Consider the following 19211-nt stretch of genomic DNA (forward strand, 5'->3'; position numbering starts at 1 on the left):
GTCATTTGAGAGAAAATTAGCTTTGCAAATGCCGGTTGGAGCACATTTCGGCTTTCAGTTGAGGCTCATGCTTATAAACTGTTCCATTGGAATAATAAATTACGAACATTTGATTTCACGCGTGAAAATTTTAGGTTAATAAGAATTTCGCAAGAAAAAAAAAAAAAAAAAAAAAAAATCACCGGATCAGAAATTGAATGCACGGTACGTGCTTTTACGCCGGGTGGATACCTTGGCGACATCACATTATATTTCGATGCATCACATTTACGCAGCCATACAAAGAATCGAATGTATGTCGTGAGTCGCAAGGAAGTAAGGGATTTTTTTAATTTTAAACCAGCAGGCATTGGTCGCTGACCACGTCCCAAAGTTTACGGGATTTGCGGACAAGTTTGAGCAAGATTTTAACCACCGTTCGAGCAAATTTGAGCGTGGTTTCAGCTGATTTCAGTAGCTAGGTTGCAGACCTTTGGACACGGAGTACCTTTGAAAGTTTGAAGCAGAAAACCCAGTTATATCAAGCGACCAGACAGCGACGTAAACAAACGACGGTAGTGCAGTGTTGCCACGTCTTGTGTGGCTTCAAAAACCAGGATGGATCAATATTTAATACTTAATTTAATTAATTGAAACATTGAACAAAAATTGGTGTGAAATGTATTTCTACATTAATTTTATATCTGATAATTATTTTCAATATATAACGACGGTTTTGAAGATGTTTTTATGCCTATGTCTCGTTTGACTCAACTCTATGCCGTTGTCTATCCCTATACCCGACGGAAGCCTGGTTACTGTGCTTCCTGTGCTTCAAGCTTGATTTTGGAGTTGGTTGGTAGAACTGCCTTAAAGAAGTCCGTTTGAATAGTGATGTCCACGGTGAGGCGGCGGTGGTACGCGTTAACGATATTTTTCATCCTTTAACTGTGCGACAAGAACGACAAGAGGAATTTGAAGTATTGTGGAATCATGTTCCACGATAAGAAGAGCGTTGATCGCCACGTGCAGGAGATTTTACGTAAGCTGAAGACGGAAAATGAGGTAGGAGGTTATTCTCGTATGAATACGTTACGCAGTGTATGATAAGTACCACCGAGTCACCGTATCATGCACATGCCAATGTCGATCGTCCCGCCAGAAGTGATCCCTGCATTTCGATCCAATTTCTGTGTCAATTTTGTCGAACCGCCGCATCATCTTCTCATGCCAGCTAATGATCTAACCATTTTCAATTTATTTTTAGTCATCGACTTGCACAATGTCGCATGTTCATATATTATTCTTCATCCCAAGGCCTTGCTGGCCCGGAAGCTTTCTAGAGATAACACGCACTCACACTATCTACACATAACCTATATGATTCACATTTCTCATGCCGTTCCAAAACCGGGCTAACCACTGTTTTGTGGCTTGCTGATTATTCTTGGACATGCGATCACAAGCTGGATTGTTGTTACTTCGTTTTCTCTTCGCCACGGACTATTTTCTCTACTAAGAGACAATTGCCGCTGCACACTTCGAAAAGCTTCCAATTTAGGATGTTTAATATATGTATCTTGAATTACCGTATTTTTCGGAGTATAAGCAGACTCCGCATATAAGACGACCTCCAATTCTGAGATAGTATTTCGGGGTGTTTTTCTTAGTTACCCGCACGCAAGACGGGTCCGCGTGTAAGAGGAACGATGTTGGCTAGTGCTGTCAATTACAAAAAACTTTGGCTCATATTCCCCTTATATATATATAAAAAAAAAAAAAAACAATTTGGGTGTAAATTCGCACCTACAACTCAGTAATGTTAAATTACCCTAAGAAAAAAGCTGGGCGAATTTACACCCAAATTGAGGGTGTAAATTTACACCCAAGTGGAGGGTTTTTCATGAGCATCGGAACAATATGGTATTTTCTATTAGACTCCTTTATCTTCTACTCAAACTTTAGGCATTAGTATTGTTAACGTGTATGTAAACTTTCGTTACAAATATTATAGAACATTACACTCACAGGGTAATAACGACAATATCCCTGATTCCTCTTATCTTCCCCTCCTCTTGTCTCTTCTATTCTTGATTTTGGCTTCATTCATTGTCTTTTTTAATGTATCAACGAGAAGTAATGACTTGTACTTAAATATTATTAGTAATAAGGAATGGGCTAATCATTAAGGATATGCAGTTCCATCAAGTTCAGCTTTCGTTATACCATCACTAGAATTTTTTTTTCATGAATTATCGTACTATATTACCATCTGACACCACCAAAAAGATTCTAAACCCAGGGTTTGAGTTGTTTGAAATGATTGCTCAGGTGGTTAAGATATACTTGTTGTTTGGAAAAATTTTCCTATACTTTTTAATCTCATAACTTCAGATAAATATAAAAGAATATTTTATTGTTATTTTTATTTATCTCAAACATATCCTCAAAGTCGCATTTTTCACTCTATCTAGAATAGAATTTCGAGCATCATTATAAAAAATTGTTACCTACTCCTAGGTTTTTTTCTCTTACAGAGTTTAGGTTTTGAGTTCATGATCCCTCCAAAGTAAAAATTTAATGTAATTTGCAGAGGAACTTGAGATGTTACAATATTGCTAAACTTTATTACCAAGTTGGTGATTACGAATCCGCCAGGAGATACGTGTCATGTTACCTAGAAGTGCGAGAAGATTCAGCTAGCGCACATAAATTATTAGGTCAAACCCTCGAGGCTCTTGGTCAGAAGGAAGCTGCGTTAGCAGAATATAAATGCTCCCTTGAAATTGATGGCAAACAAGACGATTTAGTCTTGAAAGGTAGGTTCACTTGTATCACTCACCACTGAAGTGAAGCCCTAGTCTCAAGCCTACAAATTTTCCTGCTCAAAATCAACTAGCCTATAGGTTTATTGCTATAAATAATGTTCCTGACATGATTAGTATTTAGTGTAATATACATGTTTGTTTTATGAAACAGTTTGCGAGATTCTGGCAGATACAGATGTAGGGATGGATGTGAGCAGAGCCAGATATTGGCTGGAAAGAGCAGACAAACAGTTCCCACATCATTCTGTTGTATTTCAGCTGAAAGAAAAATTACTAACTGTAGATAGACCAAATGATAACACCGAAGATCTTGAAGCACTTATAGCATGTAAGTTTATTGTATAAATTGTAGTTATGCGAAATCTATTACTACAATTTCATCTAATTACTTTTTCGTGGCTGTGAAAATGGACTCAAATTCAGAACATTGCCTACTCCATCCTAAAACTGTTCTATAAATTTTCACAAAAACTAGTTGAATGTGCTTTTACTAGCATTTGAAAATAGGTTTTTGGGCGTTGAATCATTTTTCTTAAATGAATCAAGTTGCTAGTATATTTGTAACTGAAATGCTTGCACTGGTACGATGTTATCATTCATGATAACAATTCGAATTTATTTCTTATAACCCTGTTTTTCACAATTCTCAATATTTTGAATTATTTTTCCAGCTGAATTGTCAGCCAGACCAAAAGATGTATCATTGCGTGTCAAATTATTGCACCATTACATGGTGAAAAACAGGCTTGAGAATGGATACAAACATGCAATGGGTGTGGAATCAACCTTTACCTTTAGGGATAATATCACATGGTATCAAACAATTTGTGAATTACTTGGAAAATGCAAAGACAGCAAGTCGTCTGATTGGACTTTCTGGGTGCTATATATTTCAGCTCTTGAAAGGTTCGCTGCTCTGTCTCTTAAAGAACAGGGCGATGGACCAAAGAAATCAATCCCCGAAGCTGCACAAGCAGTATTGAAGTGAGTAAAATAGGAAATTAGAAAACCAGAGAATTAGTATATAGTAATTAGTATTTAATTAATCTCTTTAGTATCGTAATATTACTTACAAAGTACACAAAATCGGGAGAGTCAAGTGCGTCTGAAATTATTAGGTGTTATCAGCAGTTCACTAAATTCAAGTATCCGGAATTTATCCATTATTAGTTCACATACATCTGTAAAACAATTTTGTGTACAATTCCAGTTTCGACCAGAACTTGACAGAAGCAGAGCATCATAAGAAACTGTCAAACGATCCAACTTTTGCTGAACATATGTTTGGGCACATGTGGGGTCAATTACACTTACATTTAGCATGTTTGATGCTCCGAAAAACTAAGCGTGAGCATCAGAGTTGGAGTGAAGCAGGCCGGTTGTGCTCTCCGCTTCTATTATGTGCTCTACATACCAATCCACCTGACCCTACTGCACTTTGGGCCACAAAACTGAAAGATCAGCGCAGAGCTCAAGTTAACCTATGGTATCGAGAAGGATCTTACAGATGCAGTCAAGCTGGTAAGTTATAATCTCCTCAGTAATTTGGTATATAAATAAAATACAAATGTAATACTTTTTGTCTACTTGCTTCTTCAAATGGTATAGTTATTTTCAGCAAAAAAATGTATATATCATTTTTTCTAGGACACATACTTCAAGACTATGCAAGAAATGATACAAAAAGATTTTTAGACAAAATTGACAAATTTTGTACTGGTGCTTGGAGGGAACGAGTTTATCAGGTAAAAGATAGTTTTTTCACGTGATAGATGTGTACTTATTAATTAGAGAATATTACTGACAATATGGGACAAGACTTGTTTGAAATGCATCGTGTTTCATTAGAAAATTTTCTTTTCTTTTACTACGATTCTAGTAAGTGTACCATATTCTCTTTTCTATTATGTAATATCAATAATAATTTATCTGTGCAGAGAATATTTGTAAGTCGTGTGCAACAGCAATTGATGAAGAGCTCCTACTTTGCCAATCATTCTACTCCAAATCCTCCACTTAGGCTTTGCACATATAACGAGCTGAAACATCATGACGAAGGTTTGTTATACCAAGCCATGCTTTTACTGGTTAGAAATGTTGATTAATAGATAAAAATTGAAATTCGTACCACTGGCAGTCGTTTATTAATATTGTGCAAAAAAAAATCATGAGACCTTACCACACGAAATCCATTTGCATGAATTATTTTAAGATACATTTGTAATTTTGTTTCAGTCTCAGAAGAAGTTTGGCCAAGCTCTTTGCACCATCAAGTTTGGTTGGGCATCAAACATCGGCTACATCATAATAATCACAACAACTTTATTGGCCCTCACCCTCATCAATATTGTCACATATTTCCCGAATTACAGTTTTCTGTCTACAATCTGAACCATGCAGGAGCTGACAGTTTGAGTCGGCTAGATATCGATGCATTTTTGAATGCTGCAGGTTAGTGTTTTAGTCAGTAAGAATTCTGAGGAGACCGGATGAAAATGTGACGAACTGCTGTAGAATGTGTGCCATGTATATATAGATCCTTCACACTTGTTTCTAGCTCACTATTGACATCACAGAAATTTTTTAAATTAACGATACATCGGTCCAAATGAACGTAGACAAATATAAATCAGTATTGATTTGAATTGAATGTGAATCACTTTTTATTGATTAATACTAAATTTTAAAATTAGAGTAATGTTTTATCTCAATGAACCATCGAATCCACAGTGCATTTCTTAATTAATAATAAATAAAACAATTCTGCCACATAAACGTATGTATAATATTATTTCGGATGTTCAACCGCGATTTGCTGGTAGCTCTTGATATATTCGATTTAAAATATTTTTTCGCTGATAAGTAATCAGATGCACACGTTCAAAATATTAAACACATTTGATTTTTTAATCATATATTCTCTTTGTGCGAACGCATGGATGTATGTGTATGTACGTGTATGATTGTGTGACAGTTTTGTGCGCCTCTGTCATTGTGGAGGATCAACAACGGAGTGGGTTCTGGAGTCCCGACAGGCTGCCAACTCTACCAGCTGACATCACCAACTCACTTTGTAGCAGTACTCAAGAGAAGTGGTGGGTATGATAAATGATTGTACTCGAAAAAAATCACCTTGTGACTTTCGAGGATTCAATGAACCATCCGTAGTTAAACTTACCAATATGACAGATGGAAAAAATTATCGAATAATTATTCCAGCATTACAAATACTCGAGTACCGTCTTTATTTATGAATAGTTTTTCATTCGTGTCTCAATGATTCATGTTAAGTTTTTTTTAACCCATTACCAACTTATACATGCAATTATTTCAATTGAATGAGTCAATGGCACGCTTCTGTAAATATTTAACAACTTTATTTTCTCTTTTCACCTGATATTGGCATTCCTTAATGTGTTCTTATATGCTATACACTTGGCTTGCAGATGTGTTAGAATGAATGATGTATTTTTAGCATAAAAAATCAACTTTCTGAGAAGGATACTGATTTCCTTAGCTGGTACAAACCAAATTTTTTAAATTTCATTCTACAGCAAAACTAATAAACAAGTATAAATAGTATTTCAAGTTAAAGAAATTGAGTTAGTAGTGTCACATAAAATTTCGGCTAATAGACAGATCCTTCTCCTTTACAATGCTTTGAACACATAAATATTTCGGACATGTTTGAAGTTACAATGAACGCAATCTGAACTCAATAATATGTGATATAACAACTGTATTGACTAAGCCTAAATATCATCTTTAACAATAGGTGGACAGCAGCATATAAGATGTATCGAGACCAGGAAGGAGTTGGAAGTGAGATTGGGGAAATAAGACAAATATTACAACATGGTCTTGAGGTAGTTCGTTGCATAGACAATCATGGATTACATCCATGTCTCTTGGTCCATTTGGCGCGTATCTTCCATCACAGAGTATGTTATTATCAGGACTGGAGAGATTTTCAGAAATCGAATAATATTGGTCATAACTAATACTGAAATCTTTCTTTAATTGCTTCAGGTTAAAGTGATGAAAGAAAAGAATGAAGAACACAGTGATATCCCAGCACTGGAGGCTCGCTGTGAACTTTATTGGTCTGCAGCTGTTCCTCTGTTAGAGAGACTTCAAAATAATCAGGCTATACGTACTACAGCTACGAAATTGTTTGATTATCAGGGGTCAGTATGATTTATGGTTCTTCACATTGGGATTGAATCTAAGAATATGATATCTTCCTAGAATGTCTACCAATAATTGTGTTTGTATTATTTCTTCATAGTTTGTCAATGTTTAATTAATTTGGTTTACTCCGTTAACAACAGGAAGGACATGAACAACGTGGAATTAACAAACGCTTTGGAAGAAGGTAGATTGTTATTAGCTCAGAAATATCAACGAAATAAACAATATGAGCAAGCAATTGAAGCGTTAAGAGCATTAAAATGCCCTGAGGCCTCTTTCCAGCAAGCTCAGGTTGGTTTGATAATAATTTCAATAATTTTATTTGGCACTTTTGTGGGTCGTAAACTTATGAAATTAATCATTGTTTTCAGATCTATAAAACACTTGCTGATGAGCTCGTTAGTTCATTACCTAGGGAAAGCTTAACATCAGAAATGCGTTCACAGCATATTATCATGTTGTCAAAAGCTCGAGATTGCTTTTATTTAACTCTAGATCGTTTACGCAGTCCAGGTACCAATCCGAAACACCCACTAGATTCAGAGCTTTGCCAACATATTTCTGGAATTGAAAATGAACTGAAACGCATTGATCCTGATTTGTGGCGTAATGATCGTAAGTTTCTTTATATTCTATCATAGAAATTAATCTTTTGCATAGCAAATTTATGTGTTTTGAAGTAAGGCACGTAAAATCAATTATTTCACAAGCAGAGAACCTTACTTATTAAGAAATCTTGAAATGTAATGAAAGAGTATTTTTATGGTGGCCTCTAGTCAGGGAAAAATCAGGGAATGTAAAAAATGGTCAGAGAATTTCTTGGTAATATGGAGAGTGGAAGAATAAAATTTTATTCGCCAAAAGCCAAATTTTAACAACTTTTTTCCATGTACACGGTCTTGTGGCCATTAAATAGATCCTAAACATATCTTAGAATATCGATCGATTCAGAGCTTTATTTCCTAAATACTCGAACTTGGACTACTAGTCAGGTAAAAATTATAATTCGGGTGGTTAGGAAAGTCAGGAAAACGTTAGGGAATTCATTTGACTGTTTTCAGCGGTTGACATGTTTGTGATTATCAATTTCTTCAACGAATTGCTTCACCTGCGTCTATGATACATTTATAATATCAGTACATTTCAATATGTTTTCAATTATACATGTGCACAGTCAACAGGAATGAGTGCGATGAATTGTCTGATGAGAGCTACTCATCTGCGCATAGTGGGGATCACGCTGTTATAAATACTTCTTACGGTCCAAGCAGTAATGTTCACAAATCTAATACACCCCAGAGGGCTACGCACCGGACACCAAATCAGTCTAGCACACCTTGCAAGCCCCAACACCAAGACATCTTGGAATTGTCACGCAATCGAACTGTGAGTTATGATTTCATAAAAGATTCTAGATGTACAAATTATTTTCGATGTCAATATGAATAGGTTACGATTCCTTAGTCGTCTTTCATTTCTCGATATTTTGTTAAATGGTGTTGGGAGAAAAAAATTTTCCCCATTATTGGTACCCCAGATTCATGCTTACTCATTCTAGTCAATTTCTTGACCATTTAGGAAGCAAGACCGAGTCCCGAGCGCTTAGATGCTCAAATTCGTCAATTGATACACTCTAGGGACAATGGTATACAAACGATAATGGATCAAATGAAAGCTCTTTCAGAGACAGATAAAGTAGTGCTAGAACAACTGAAGGAATTGAAAAAAGATATAGCGGAACAACTGAAAGAATTAAAGAAAGAAGTAGCGGACTTACGAAAAGAGACTCAAAAGCAACGTTCAGTCAATAATCCAAGCCTTGCATCTCTAATCCCAAATCCCGAAGAAGATTTGTGTGTATTAGGTGAGGAAGACTATGGAGACTTGAGTTATGGTCCGGCTGTAGCCCCCCAACCACCAGGACCAGCTCCAGCATTTGCTGCAAATATGTTTTCACCTACACCAAGGCATCCAGCTTATTCTACGCTCGTGTATCCTCCTGCAGCACTGCAAGGATATTATCAAGGCACATTACCATTCAGTGATCCTCCTGCACATATTCCAACGTTGTATCCACCCAGCGTGTACCCAATGCCTGCTTTGTATCCTCGGCCTCCAGTTGATCAGAAAATTGGTGCAATGCCGAAAATACTGGATAATATAATTCAGCAAGGAATTTTCACTCCTAGATTGCCGAGTCAGGTGCCTGATTCAATTTCTGTACCTGATCAATCGCTACCAATTCAAGGACAGAGGCTGGATACTGCAAAGAATGATAACACTATCGTCAATGATATTGCTCCTACCAAGGCTCCACCAGTTAACGTTGTGATAACTACTTCAGATACTTTACCGACAACAGTACCAACCGTTCAACCAATGTTGAGTGTTACTGTTCCTGCTCACCACAGACTAGGTGGTGGCCCGCCAGCATCGAATCTACCACATAATTATCAGATATCCATGCCTTTGCAAGCAACCATTCCAACTACTGTAAACTTACCACCATTATCTACTACCTTGACAACAACCATTCCAACAAATTTGGCCGTTACCGAAAAGTCCAGCGGAAATGCAAGCATCTTGTCAACTAGTGTAACTAACAGTTCGAACGAGTCGTATTCACAAACTGGGCATGAATCAATTCGTGACTTCGCTCCGATTGTGTCGTTACCTGCTGATATTGAAATAACTACTACAGCATCCAGCAGTACCAATGTAGCACAAAGAACTTCCGATTCAAAACCTACTGGATTCACATTCATCAAAACTATGCAGACTGATCTAACTCCTGCATTTTCATTTGGGAAACCAACCTTGCCAGCCGTCGCTGCTGTAAATGTGCCTAATGTGATCAGTATTCCCAATCAACCTCTGGCGTTAACTATTCCATCTCTAAAGAAATCAAATGATACAGAAACTCCAATAACTGGTATGCATAATGCAATTTTTTTTTTTTCTAGAACTCTTAAGTGCTAAGTGTTTTATTCTTCTGCGTTTCTTCTATGTAAGAATCCCCGAGCAATCTTCGGAAATTTACCTTCTACTTTCTGAAAATTGAAACCATAGAATAGAGGAAAAAATTTCAAATCTTTTAAAGGTGCAAACGTCTGTTTATATTTTGTAGGTAGTACGTCACCAATTACATTATTCCCCCCCCGGACGCCACTCAGGCGCCCACATGCTCCTGCACCAGCTACTTTGGTAGCAGCAGTCACTACTGGTATGCGAAAACGTTCACACACTAGTTGCAGTTAAATGTAGTGATGGTGTAGTTAGGGTAGTGGTCGTGGCTGCGGTGGTATCTGTAGTCATCAAGTAGATTTACATGTCTTAGTTATTCAGTTATTTTTTACAATTTGGATGGGTACAATTACACGAAATTTCAGACATTCTTATCAATATTTTCTAAATACCTCCACACCAACCAATTTCCAAGCTTGGAAGTGATTTTGAAAAATCCATGAAATTTTCAAGTTTCATATATAAATAAATACAACAAATAACTTGTGATCCAGTTGAAGGTGCTACCGTTTGATAAGGCCACGTAATATAGCAAGTTTCAACTTAGTTCACGTTTACACAGTGTTAAATTTATCAGTAATATATTCCGCCACATCGTAACTTCACAGCTATTTTTCTGTATCTCCAAAAAACTGCATACTAAAATCATAGTGTGAACTTTTCAGAAATTTCGATATTTTTTCCAAAATCAGCTAGTTAATTATTAGTATCGAAATCTTTATAGAAAACAACCTTTAATACCATTATGAATGGAATACTTGGTTCCAATATATTCAGTTAACTCCCTTAAATTAATCTGTATTACATGAATAGAGGTGAATAGAGTTTAGATAATTTAAATTAGATGAAGAATCAACTAGCATTTTAGAGCCAGTAATTTTGGAAGAGTGCATTTTTTCTTCGTAGTAAAAAATTAAAAATCATTGCAGACATTTGAAAATCATACAAAGTATAAACTCCGAAAATTTAAAGTAGATCTATTATAGAGAAATTTTCCAAAAATGCTATTCAGCAAGTCCAAAGTTATTTTGTGGCAATGTTTTACCAGTAGTGAAGGTGGTTATTTAATCTTTCAGATAAAACTTATTTATGGATAAACTTTTCAATTGAAATTTATATAATCAATTAAGCATTTGACTAGATGGTAAATTTTACTTGGAAGATGGAATGACCATCTATAACTAGCAGCTGCTAAAATGAAAACCTCCATTACCCCATTTAAATTGGTAGTAATATTATGCTTGTTTTGTATGTAGTTAGTATTTGATGTTTTTTTTTCATTCCCTTATCGAGATTTAGGTTAGACAGGTATAATAATAATATGGTAAAATATTCTTTCATCAGGTAAATCACCTGAGAAATCTCATCAAAGTTTTGACCAGAATGTAATCAAAGACCCAGAAGATAAAGTAGACGAATTTGTCCCAACTGCTGAATTTTCTCCTGTCATTGCTCTACCAGATATTGTGGAGGTAGTTACTGGTGAAGAAGGGGAAACTGTTCTATTTCAAGAACGTGCAAAATTGTTACGGTTTGACAGCGACTCCAAACAATGGAAGGAAAGAGGAATTGGTCAAATGAAGGTAAAATTAAAAAATTTATACATTCAACTGCAAATGTCGAAACGTTATTCAATTAATGCTGTAAATTATTTATAAAACATATCACTTTGGACTTTTGCAATCAACACTCTTTAAATTATTTTCAGATTCTACTCGACCCGGCTACAGGAAAAGTTCGCTTGTTAATGCGTAGGGAACAGGTTCTTAAAGTCTGTTGTAATCATTTGCTTCTGACTGAAATAAAGTTTTCATTTATGACTGGAAACAATAAGGCTGTTAATTGGTGTGCTCAAGATTATAGCGAAGGAGAAGTTGTTCCAGTAATGTTTGCAATTCGTTTCAAAACAGCTGATCAGGTTAGATTTACTCATTCATAACTACAGTACATTTCGCATCGTAAACTTGGAGAAATCAAGGACTTTGAGCTAACATCTGTGTTGAAAAGTAAATTCTCCGACGTTGAACTCTGGTCTTTGTTTCTACTTGGGGAATAACTTTGTCTCAAGCGTATGTTAGAGGCATACACTATAGCAATTTTCATCCGCATAACGATTATTAGGGATATTAAATTATATTATATAATACTAACAAGTTCTTTCTCTTTCAGGCATCAGAATTCTACAATGTGTTGACTAATCAACAAAAGAAAATGGTTAATGATCGTATTCCTACAGAGGTAGTGCCACAAAAAACGACAGATAAAAATGTGAAAGAACAACCAAAAGAGGTCAAAGCTGAGAGTAAAGAAAATAAGTCATTGGCAGAAATGTTTAAACCTGCGGTTGGTTCTTGGGAATGTGGAGCATGTTACACTAGAAATGATGCAACGAAAAGTAAATGTTTGGCATGCGAATCACCTGCTCCAAATGCCATTAAAACGAATGTTATAAAATCACCTGCGACTGCTGAACAACCCATCCCAGGCACTGCATCATTAGATGTCAAGTCCGCAGCGACTGGTCCAAGTACTATTTCATCTGACAAAGTGCCGCTTTCACAGCTTTTCAAGCCTAGCACTGGGTCCTGGGATTGCAAGGACTGTTACGTTGTTAATAGTGCAACGAACAATTATTGTGTTGCTTGTGATTCACCCAAGGATCCATCCATGCCACCTAAACCGAAAACTAGTGGTTTCAATATCACAAGCTCCTCTGCATCGGCACCATCGTTTTCATTTGGTATTTCACAAACTGCGCCAAAAGATCCTGCTCTTAGTTTTACCTTTGGTGTACATAAATCTGATGCTAAAGCTGCTGGTGATGCGGCAAAGACCCCTACCGGGTTTTCGTTTGGAACTCAGAATCTGAATAGCAGTGCTACTTTTACTTTTGGGACTTCTCAAAATTTGGGAGTAGCACAAAATCACGAAAAACCGTTCCAATTTGGATCACCAGGAAAGTTATTTGATTTCCAGTTTCAACCTAAATCTCCTGTGAAGTCACCAGGTGGCGATGAAACGAGCGAAGAAGAAGTTGTTGAGAGTGAGGACGTGTATTTCCCTCCAGTTATTCCACTACCTGATAAAGTTGAAGTGAAAACTGGTGAAGAAAATGAGGCTGTACTGTACAGTCACAGAGCTAAACTATTTAGATACGAGTCTGCTACCAAGGAGTGGAAAGAGCGTGGACTGGGTGACATAAAACTTCTGAAGCACAGAGAGACCGGAAAACTCCGCTTATTAATGAGAAGAGATCAAGTACTGAAGTTATGCTTAAACCATGTCATTACTCCAGACATGGAATTCACTTCTAAAGATGACAAAACCTGGTTATGGTATGCTGCTGATTACAGTGAGGGTGATATTTCTCATGAAAATTTCGCGTGCCGATTCAAGACTGCTGAAATAGCACAAGAGTTTAAGACTGCTATCGATAATGCCAAAGGATTTGTTAAGACGCCTGCTGACAAATCTGCACCAAAGACAATTACAAAATCACCAGAAACCATTAAAAAGAATTTGTTTGGTTGTTCCGGTTCTTCCGGTTCTTCGTCAGATGTTGAAATTGTTTATGAAAAAACAGTTACAGAGGAAGAAAAAGCTGCAGCATTGAAACTCAAGTTGCCAGAAAACTTTTATGCTTACAAAAACATGCCTGACTGTCCTGGGTGCATAGGTTGCAGAGATCCAGACCCATCTAAAATTGGTGAAAATACCGAGATATCAAAGCCAGTTATCAGTCCACCCAAATTTGAGGTTGAAAAATGGCCTGTTGGTACCGGTGTAATGCCTTCTAAATCTACTTTGTTTGTTACTCCTAATTCCACCACAGCGTCACCTCATGTCGCAACATCAGCGACTAGTCTTCCTGGTCTCGAAGAATTAAAGACAACATCTTCAAACTTGACAAGTAGCAGTACACCGACATCAACTAACTCTGCAAGCACACTTCCTTTGTTTGGCAAGCAAGTAGGGAACGTGTTCAGAGGTATTAGCTCCACTACAAGTTTACCAAGCGTGACACCACCCGCACTTGGAAATGTTTTTTCGCCCAAAGTTACTTTATCTTTTGAAACACCTGCAACAAGTAATCCGATTTTTGGAGAAGGTACATCAATGGCGACAACAACGTCTCAGGCTTCCGAACTATGTGGTTTTACATTTCGTCCCCCACCTAATCAAACAAATCCTATTGTTACCTCCACTGTGCAAATCTTGGGGTCTGGTACAGGTAGTGCTAATGTTTTTTCTTTCGGTGATTCATCTGAAAAGACAGCAGGATCTGGCACTGATGCAAAACCCTTCGATAACTTGAAAATTTGTAGCCCTGCCAGCTTTGTAACACCAACAACGTTACCAACATCTAATATCTTTTCTGGCTCAGGAAATCGAGGGTTTGGCAATAATATTACTCCTACACCATCTATATTTGATGGGACTAAGTCAGCAACACCAGGTTTTGGTACCACTACTGTATTCGGCAATACTCAAAATCTTGCAAACAACTCATTTATCAATTTTGGTACCGGTGCTCCGAAATCTATTACTGTAGCAACAGGTACAACATCATCTTCCGAAACAGATAAAACTCAGATACTCAAAGGACTGTCTAACGAGTCGACAACAAATTTAAAAACATTTTCTTTTCTACCAACTGATAATGCTGCAAGTTTTTCAACACTTGCTGCCAACGCACCACAACAACCAGCCTTTCAAAAAGGTGCGTCTACTTCAACAGTTGTTTTTCTTGATACTGCAGTGAAGAAAAAAAGTTCGGTTATATATTTTAAATAAACTTTGATTAAAAAACGAATATAATTTCAGATCCGAACTTTTCATTTGATGGAGCGGGCACCTCAGTATTTGGCAATAAAAAACCAGTGAACACTAATGCACTTCAATCTCATCCTCCAAAGGAAGATACAACAGGAAAGAGTAAAGATGATGACGAAGAGGTGGAGGAAAATGATAATGGTGAAGAACATGATCCACACTTTGAGCCAATAGTACCTCTACCAGATGCCATTGAAGTGCGCACTGGAGAAGAGGATGAAGAAAAAGGTTAGAAATTTATTAACTTTTACCGGCTATGCTTAGAGGAGTACTAAATAATAATTTAACTTTACTCAAAGTATTGAACTTCTCTCAATGTAAAAAGTATCAATTCAATATATTTGGCATAGTAAAACCTCAAAAGAATGTTACATTGGGCCATATAGAGAATACGTATTTGATGCTATCTCTAACGTAACTGTGAAATTTCACTAAGCAGTGATACCGGACAAAGTGCCTTTGTTGTTGATTGACTTAAGATGGCTCAAAATTCATGCACTAAGAATCTCTTAAAAAAATTTTGCAAAGTAGAAAGCAATTCAACCTTCTCTAAAACTTCAGTCATATTTTTTGCAGCCTACAGGTACAAATCCTACTACCTTAAATCCTGTTCCACAGGACTATGTCTTTCGCCACAAATAGAAATTATAGATTATAACTCCTAACCAATATTCACTAGAATAACCCGTTATTTTTGGGCAGGTTCAATCCATTATATCTCATTTCAGAATTTTGCCAACGAGCTAAACTCTACAGATATGTTAATGCTACCAAAGAATGGAAAGAAAGAGGTGTCGGTGAAATGAAACTGTTGCATCATGTTGAACATGGGACTTACCGTCTTCTGTTGCGTAGAGAACAAGTTCACAAGGTAGTCTGTAACTTGTTATTGACAGCAGATCAAGAATTTCGCACACTTAACAGCTCTGATAGAGCTTGGTGCTGGGCTGGGATGAATTATGCAGAGGATGAACCTGCGCTTGAGGAACTGGCAGTTAAATTTAAAAATTCGCACCTCGCAGCTGAGTTCAAGGAGGCCATTGATAAGGCGCAGCTTGAATTGCGAAACAAACAAAACATCAGCCAAGGTAGCTAATCTATCAGAACCAATAACATAATGTATGATATTTTACCATTTATTGTTTTTATCTTCACGGTACTCACAATTCTGAATACAAGGTTTATGTACATTTTCATGCTTTGTTATTAACATTCTGAATTTGTGATTGTTTTTTTTTCATAATTTTTTTTATTCAGATGTCTTTGAACGATTGATAGTATGCAAGATGGTGGTGAAAAATACAATCTCCTTGTACTGATTTTAAATCTAGAATGTGTTCGTTTTCTAATTGGTTAATTCTTTCGTACTATCAGTTCCACCAGTACAACTGCTAAAACTGTTTTGCTTGCAAATGTACCTGGCTTCATGATAAAAATTGTTATACTAATGTAAGAAATAATTCTGTAACGAAGAAAATCGTTTGCGGTTCAAATGGTGTGTATAGTATAAATACAATGAAATGCTTGGTCGATTTCACTACAACAGCATACATCTGTCAGGCCACCTGCTATTTTCTGTCGAAATCATATAATACTAACACAATTGCTGATCAAATTTAATTTGATATGGCTTGGCTTAATACTAGATTGTAACATACTTTATTGCATTATTTCTCATTGTATACGAACTTCTTGATTGAACGTATATATTTTTATCGTTGCTTAAATTCATCAATTGCTTAATAGTTCAATTGATTTAAAAAATAATTAACTTATTTTTTATATAATTTCAAATTCAACTATCCAACTTCCTCACATGCGAAGAATTCATTTCCAAATTGGCAGTAAATTTATTGTTAGTTTTTGATCATTGACTTAAATTTATTGATGGAGCATAGGTAAATGGTCGATATTATTGTACAGGTAGGGTCACGAAAGAATCTTGTGTTCTTCACCTCCATGAATAGTTTTAATTGTCCCTACTGCTCTACCCACTTTTACCATTATTACACACTATGTTTACATCTAGTACCACGTAATTTAACACTATTATTCGGTATATTTGCTTAATAAAATGTTAAAAATCTGTTTATGTCTATAAATGCTGCATATTTATTCGCTTATTGTCCAATTATTGCAATCCAAGATTAATAAAGCTCTGCTACTAATATTTTGACCTATACGAGCATCCACACTAAATTTCTATCAAAAATAACTTATAAGAAATATTGGACGAAGAAAGAATGAAGACTAGTCACTCATATTAATAGGTGAGTATCTGCTACAAGTAATTATTTATTCTTCATGACAATGTGTAGCATATGGAAGATCGTTAAATTTTTCCTATCAAACATTTAGGATAACTTATAATAATCTAAGTTATTGGTGTATCCAAAGGTTATACATATTTTTTTTCGCAATTCACATTATCAACCCATAGAGAACGGAATTTATTGGATGAATTAAAGTTTATGAGTAGCGACTTTGAAGAATGCAGATTGTCACACTTCACTTGAAATAGCACATGTGACTATGATACTGTCCTTTTTTGTTAACAGAAAATAAGTACCAAGAGTCAGTAGAACCACCAGAAGATGAAAATGAAGACGAAGATGAAAATGAAGATGAAAATGAAGACGAAGATGAAAATGAAGATGAAGATGAAGACGAAGAAGACGACGAAGCGTCATATTCAATAATGTTTGAAAAAAGAGCGACGTTATTAGCACAAAAAAATGAGGATTCAGCATGGCAAAATGTTGCCATGGGTGATTTGAAAGTTCTTTTTGATTCTGATATTTTTGGTGCCAGGATTGTTCTTGAAGCTGATACCACAGGAGAGATAGTCAGTAATACAGTAATCAGTATTCAAACTGAAATGCAGGTAATTAATTAAAATATATATTTCATTTTTCAATCTTGTAACTATAACATTCTCAAATATTAGTTGCAATTGTACATGTTGACGTATACTATGAGATTATATTCTGTATAAAAATGAGAATGGTTGTGCAGATTGAAGTATTCATGATAAATCACTCAAAATGACTTCATGTTCTACGTTACCGCTGTAGGAAGATTCCGTCTCTGAGTGTCAGTGGCCACTTTCTGAATACTAAATACTCTCGATATATCATATAAATAAGTATACCAGAGAATGTTTATATCGTATTGTGTTTTGATTTGTAGTTGAACGAAAAGGAATGCACATGGTCGGCAATAGATTATGCTTTAGAAACACCTGTGAAACGGAATTTGAAAGCAATCTTTTCATCATTACCTGTTGCCCGAGAAATGTTTACAGTCTTTGAAGAGGTAAGAATTCCTAAAAGTTAGTTTTGGCGAATTATATTGAGATTTCCTTTCCCTTGCCATGAAAGGACACGTAGAATTTTTTAAATTGCTCACGTGGGCCTACTTTCCTCTTTATGCTCATAGTAGTTTTCGTACAAATAATAAACATCCATAAGTAATCGAACTATAGTTACTGTTATTATACCGACATTCATATTGAATGTAGCTAATATTCTAAACTGTGTATTTAATTTTAGGGGCAAGGTTTTGCCAGAGAGTCTGAAATCCTAGAACCGGAGTACTACATCCCTGAGGATGAATAAAAAGTTTTAACATTAGAATTTTGGGCATTTTCTAGTAATGCTATAGTCAATCATGAACTGAAAACACTTCCTCAATTTACATTGAGTTTTTGAAGTTTGTAGATTTATTTTATGATAAAATTATTTCTTACATTGTTTGAGTAATACATTGATAAATGATTTAAGGTTGTATGAACTCTTTGTGCATGGAAATTGTTTTAAAAATCAACACATAGCTGGTTATTAAATCTGAAACTTATTTCTAATAAACGACTAAATATTATAGTCTCACCGTCAAGATCAGCCTGCCTCAATGTTTTCATATCTGAAGAAACAGCGTATAATCACACATTTCTTTATTGGAAACGAAAATTCTTCACAAATGTAAATATATAAATTCAAAACTGATGAATTTTTTGTTTCCAGTACTATAGAGTTTTCTGTGTTTAATGTACAGCAATGAGTTAAGGCACATATGGTTTTGGTTACTGGAGATAGTAACTTTTTAAAAGTGTTTCAATAATTTTTCGAAGGTTTTCTAGGTGAACCTGGTACTTTACTCGTATAAGCTGGTAGAGATACTAAAATTTGATTAATATTGGCATAGAAGCTTGTGCATATTTCGCAAATGATGCCACATTTGTATATTTACGCATAAAGGCAATGCGTCAAACAATTTTTTATAATCCTTTTTTTCTATGGTTACATTTTTTTTTGTGTACATGCAAACTTATTTGTTTACTTTATTTAAGTTAGTAAG

At 35.8% G+C, this 19211-nt stretch overlaps 1 protein-coding gene across 3 annotated transcripts; it reads left to right on the top strand.

The window, feature by feature from the left end:
- The first annotated feature begins 826 nt into the window (after positions 1-826).
- On the top strand, positions 827-18859 carry LOC124410015 (E3 SUMO-protein ligase RanBP2-like). 3 transcript variants are annotated; one of them, XM_046888106.1, is made up of 25 exons: positions 827-1044; positions 2573-2798; positions 2959-3135; positions 3479-3791; positions 4018-4328; positions 4455-4552; positions 4745-4865; positions 5043-5258; positions 5782-5902; positions 6583-6748; positions 6837-6994; positions 7139-7289; positions 7370-7613; positions 8173-8384; positions 8577-9930; positions 10126-10221; positions 11367-11605; positions 11731-11940; positions 12192-14742; positions 14847-15083; positions 15584-15943; positions 17414-17487; positions 17521-17742; positions 18048-18170; positions 18407-18859. In XM_046888106.1, exons 1-25 carry the CDS (start codon positions 973-975, stop codon positions 18470-18472), a joined length of 8118 nt encoding a protein of 2705 aa, XP_046744062.1. In that variant the 5' UTR covers positions 827-972; the 3' UTR covers positions 18473-18859. The 3 variants fall into 3 exon arrangements, with proteins under 3 accessions (XP_046744062.1, XP_046744061.1, XP_046744063.1); XM_046888105.1 differs by having other exon boundaries at positions 17414-17742; XM_046888107.1 differs by lacking the exon at positions 10126-10221 and having other exon boundaries at positions 17414-17742.
- The last annotated feature ends 352 nt before the right edge of the window (positions 18860-19211 follow it).

Source organism: Diprion similis, chromosome 8, assembly GCF_021155765.1.
Source record: "Diprion similis isolate iyDipSimi1 chromosome 8, iyDipSimi1.1, whole genome shotgun sequence".
NCBI lineage: Eukaryota > Metazoa > Arthropoda > Insecta > Hymenoptera > Diprionidae > Diprion > Diprion similis.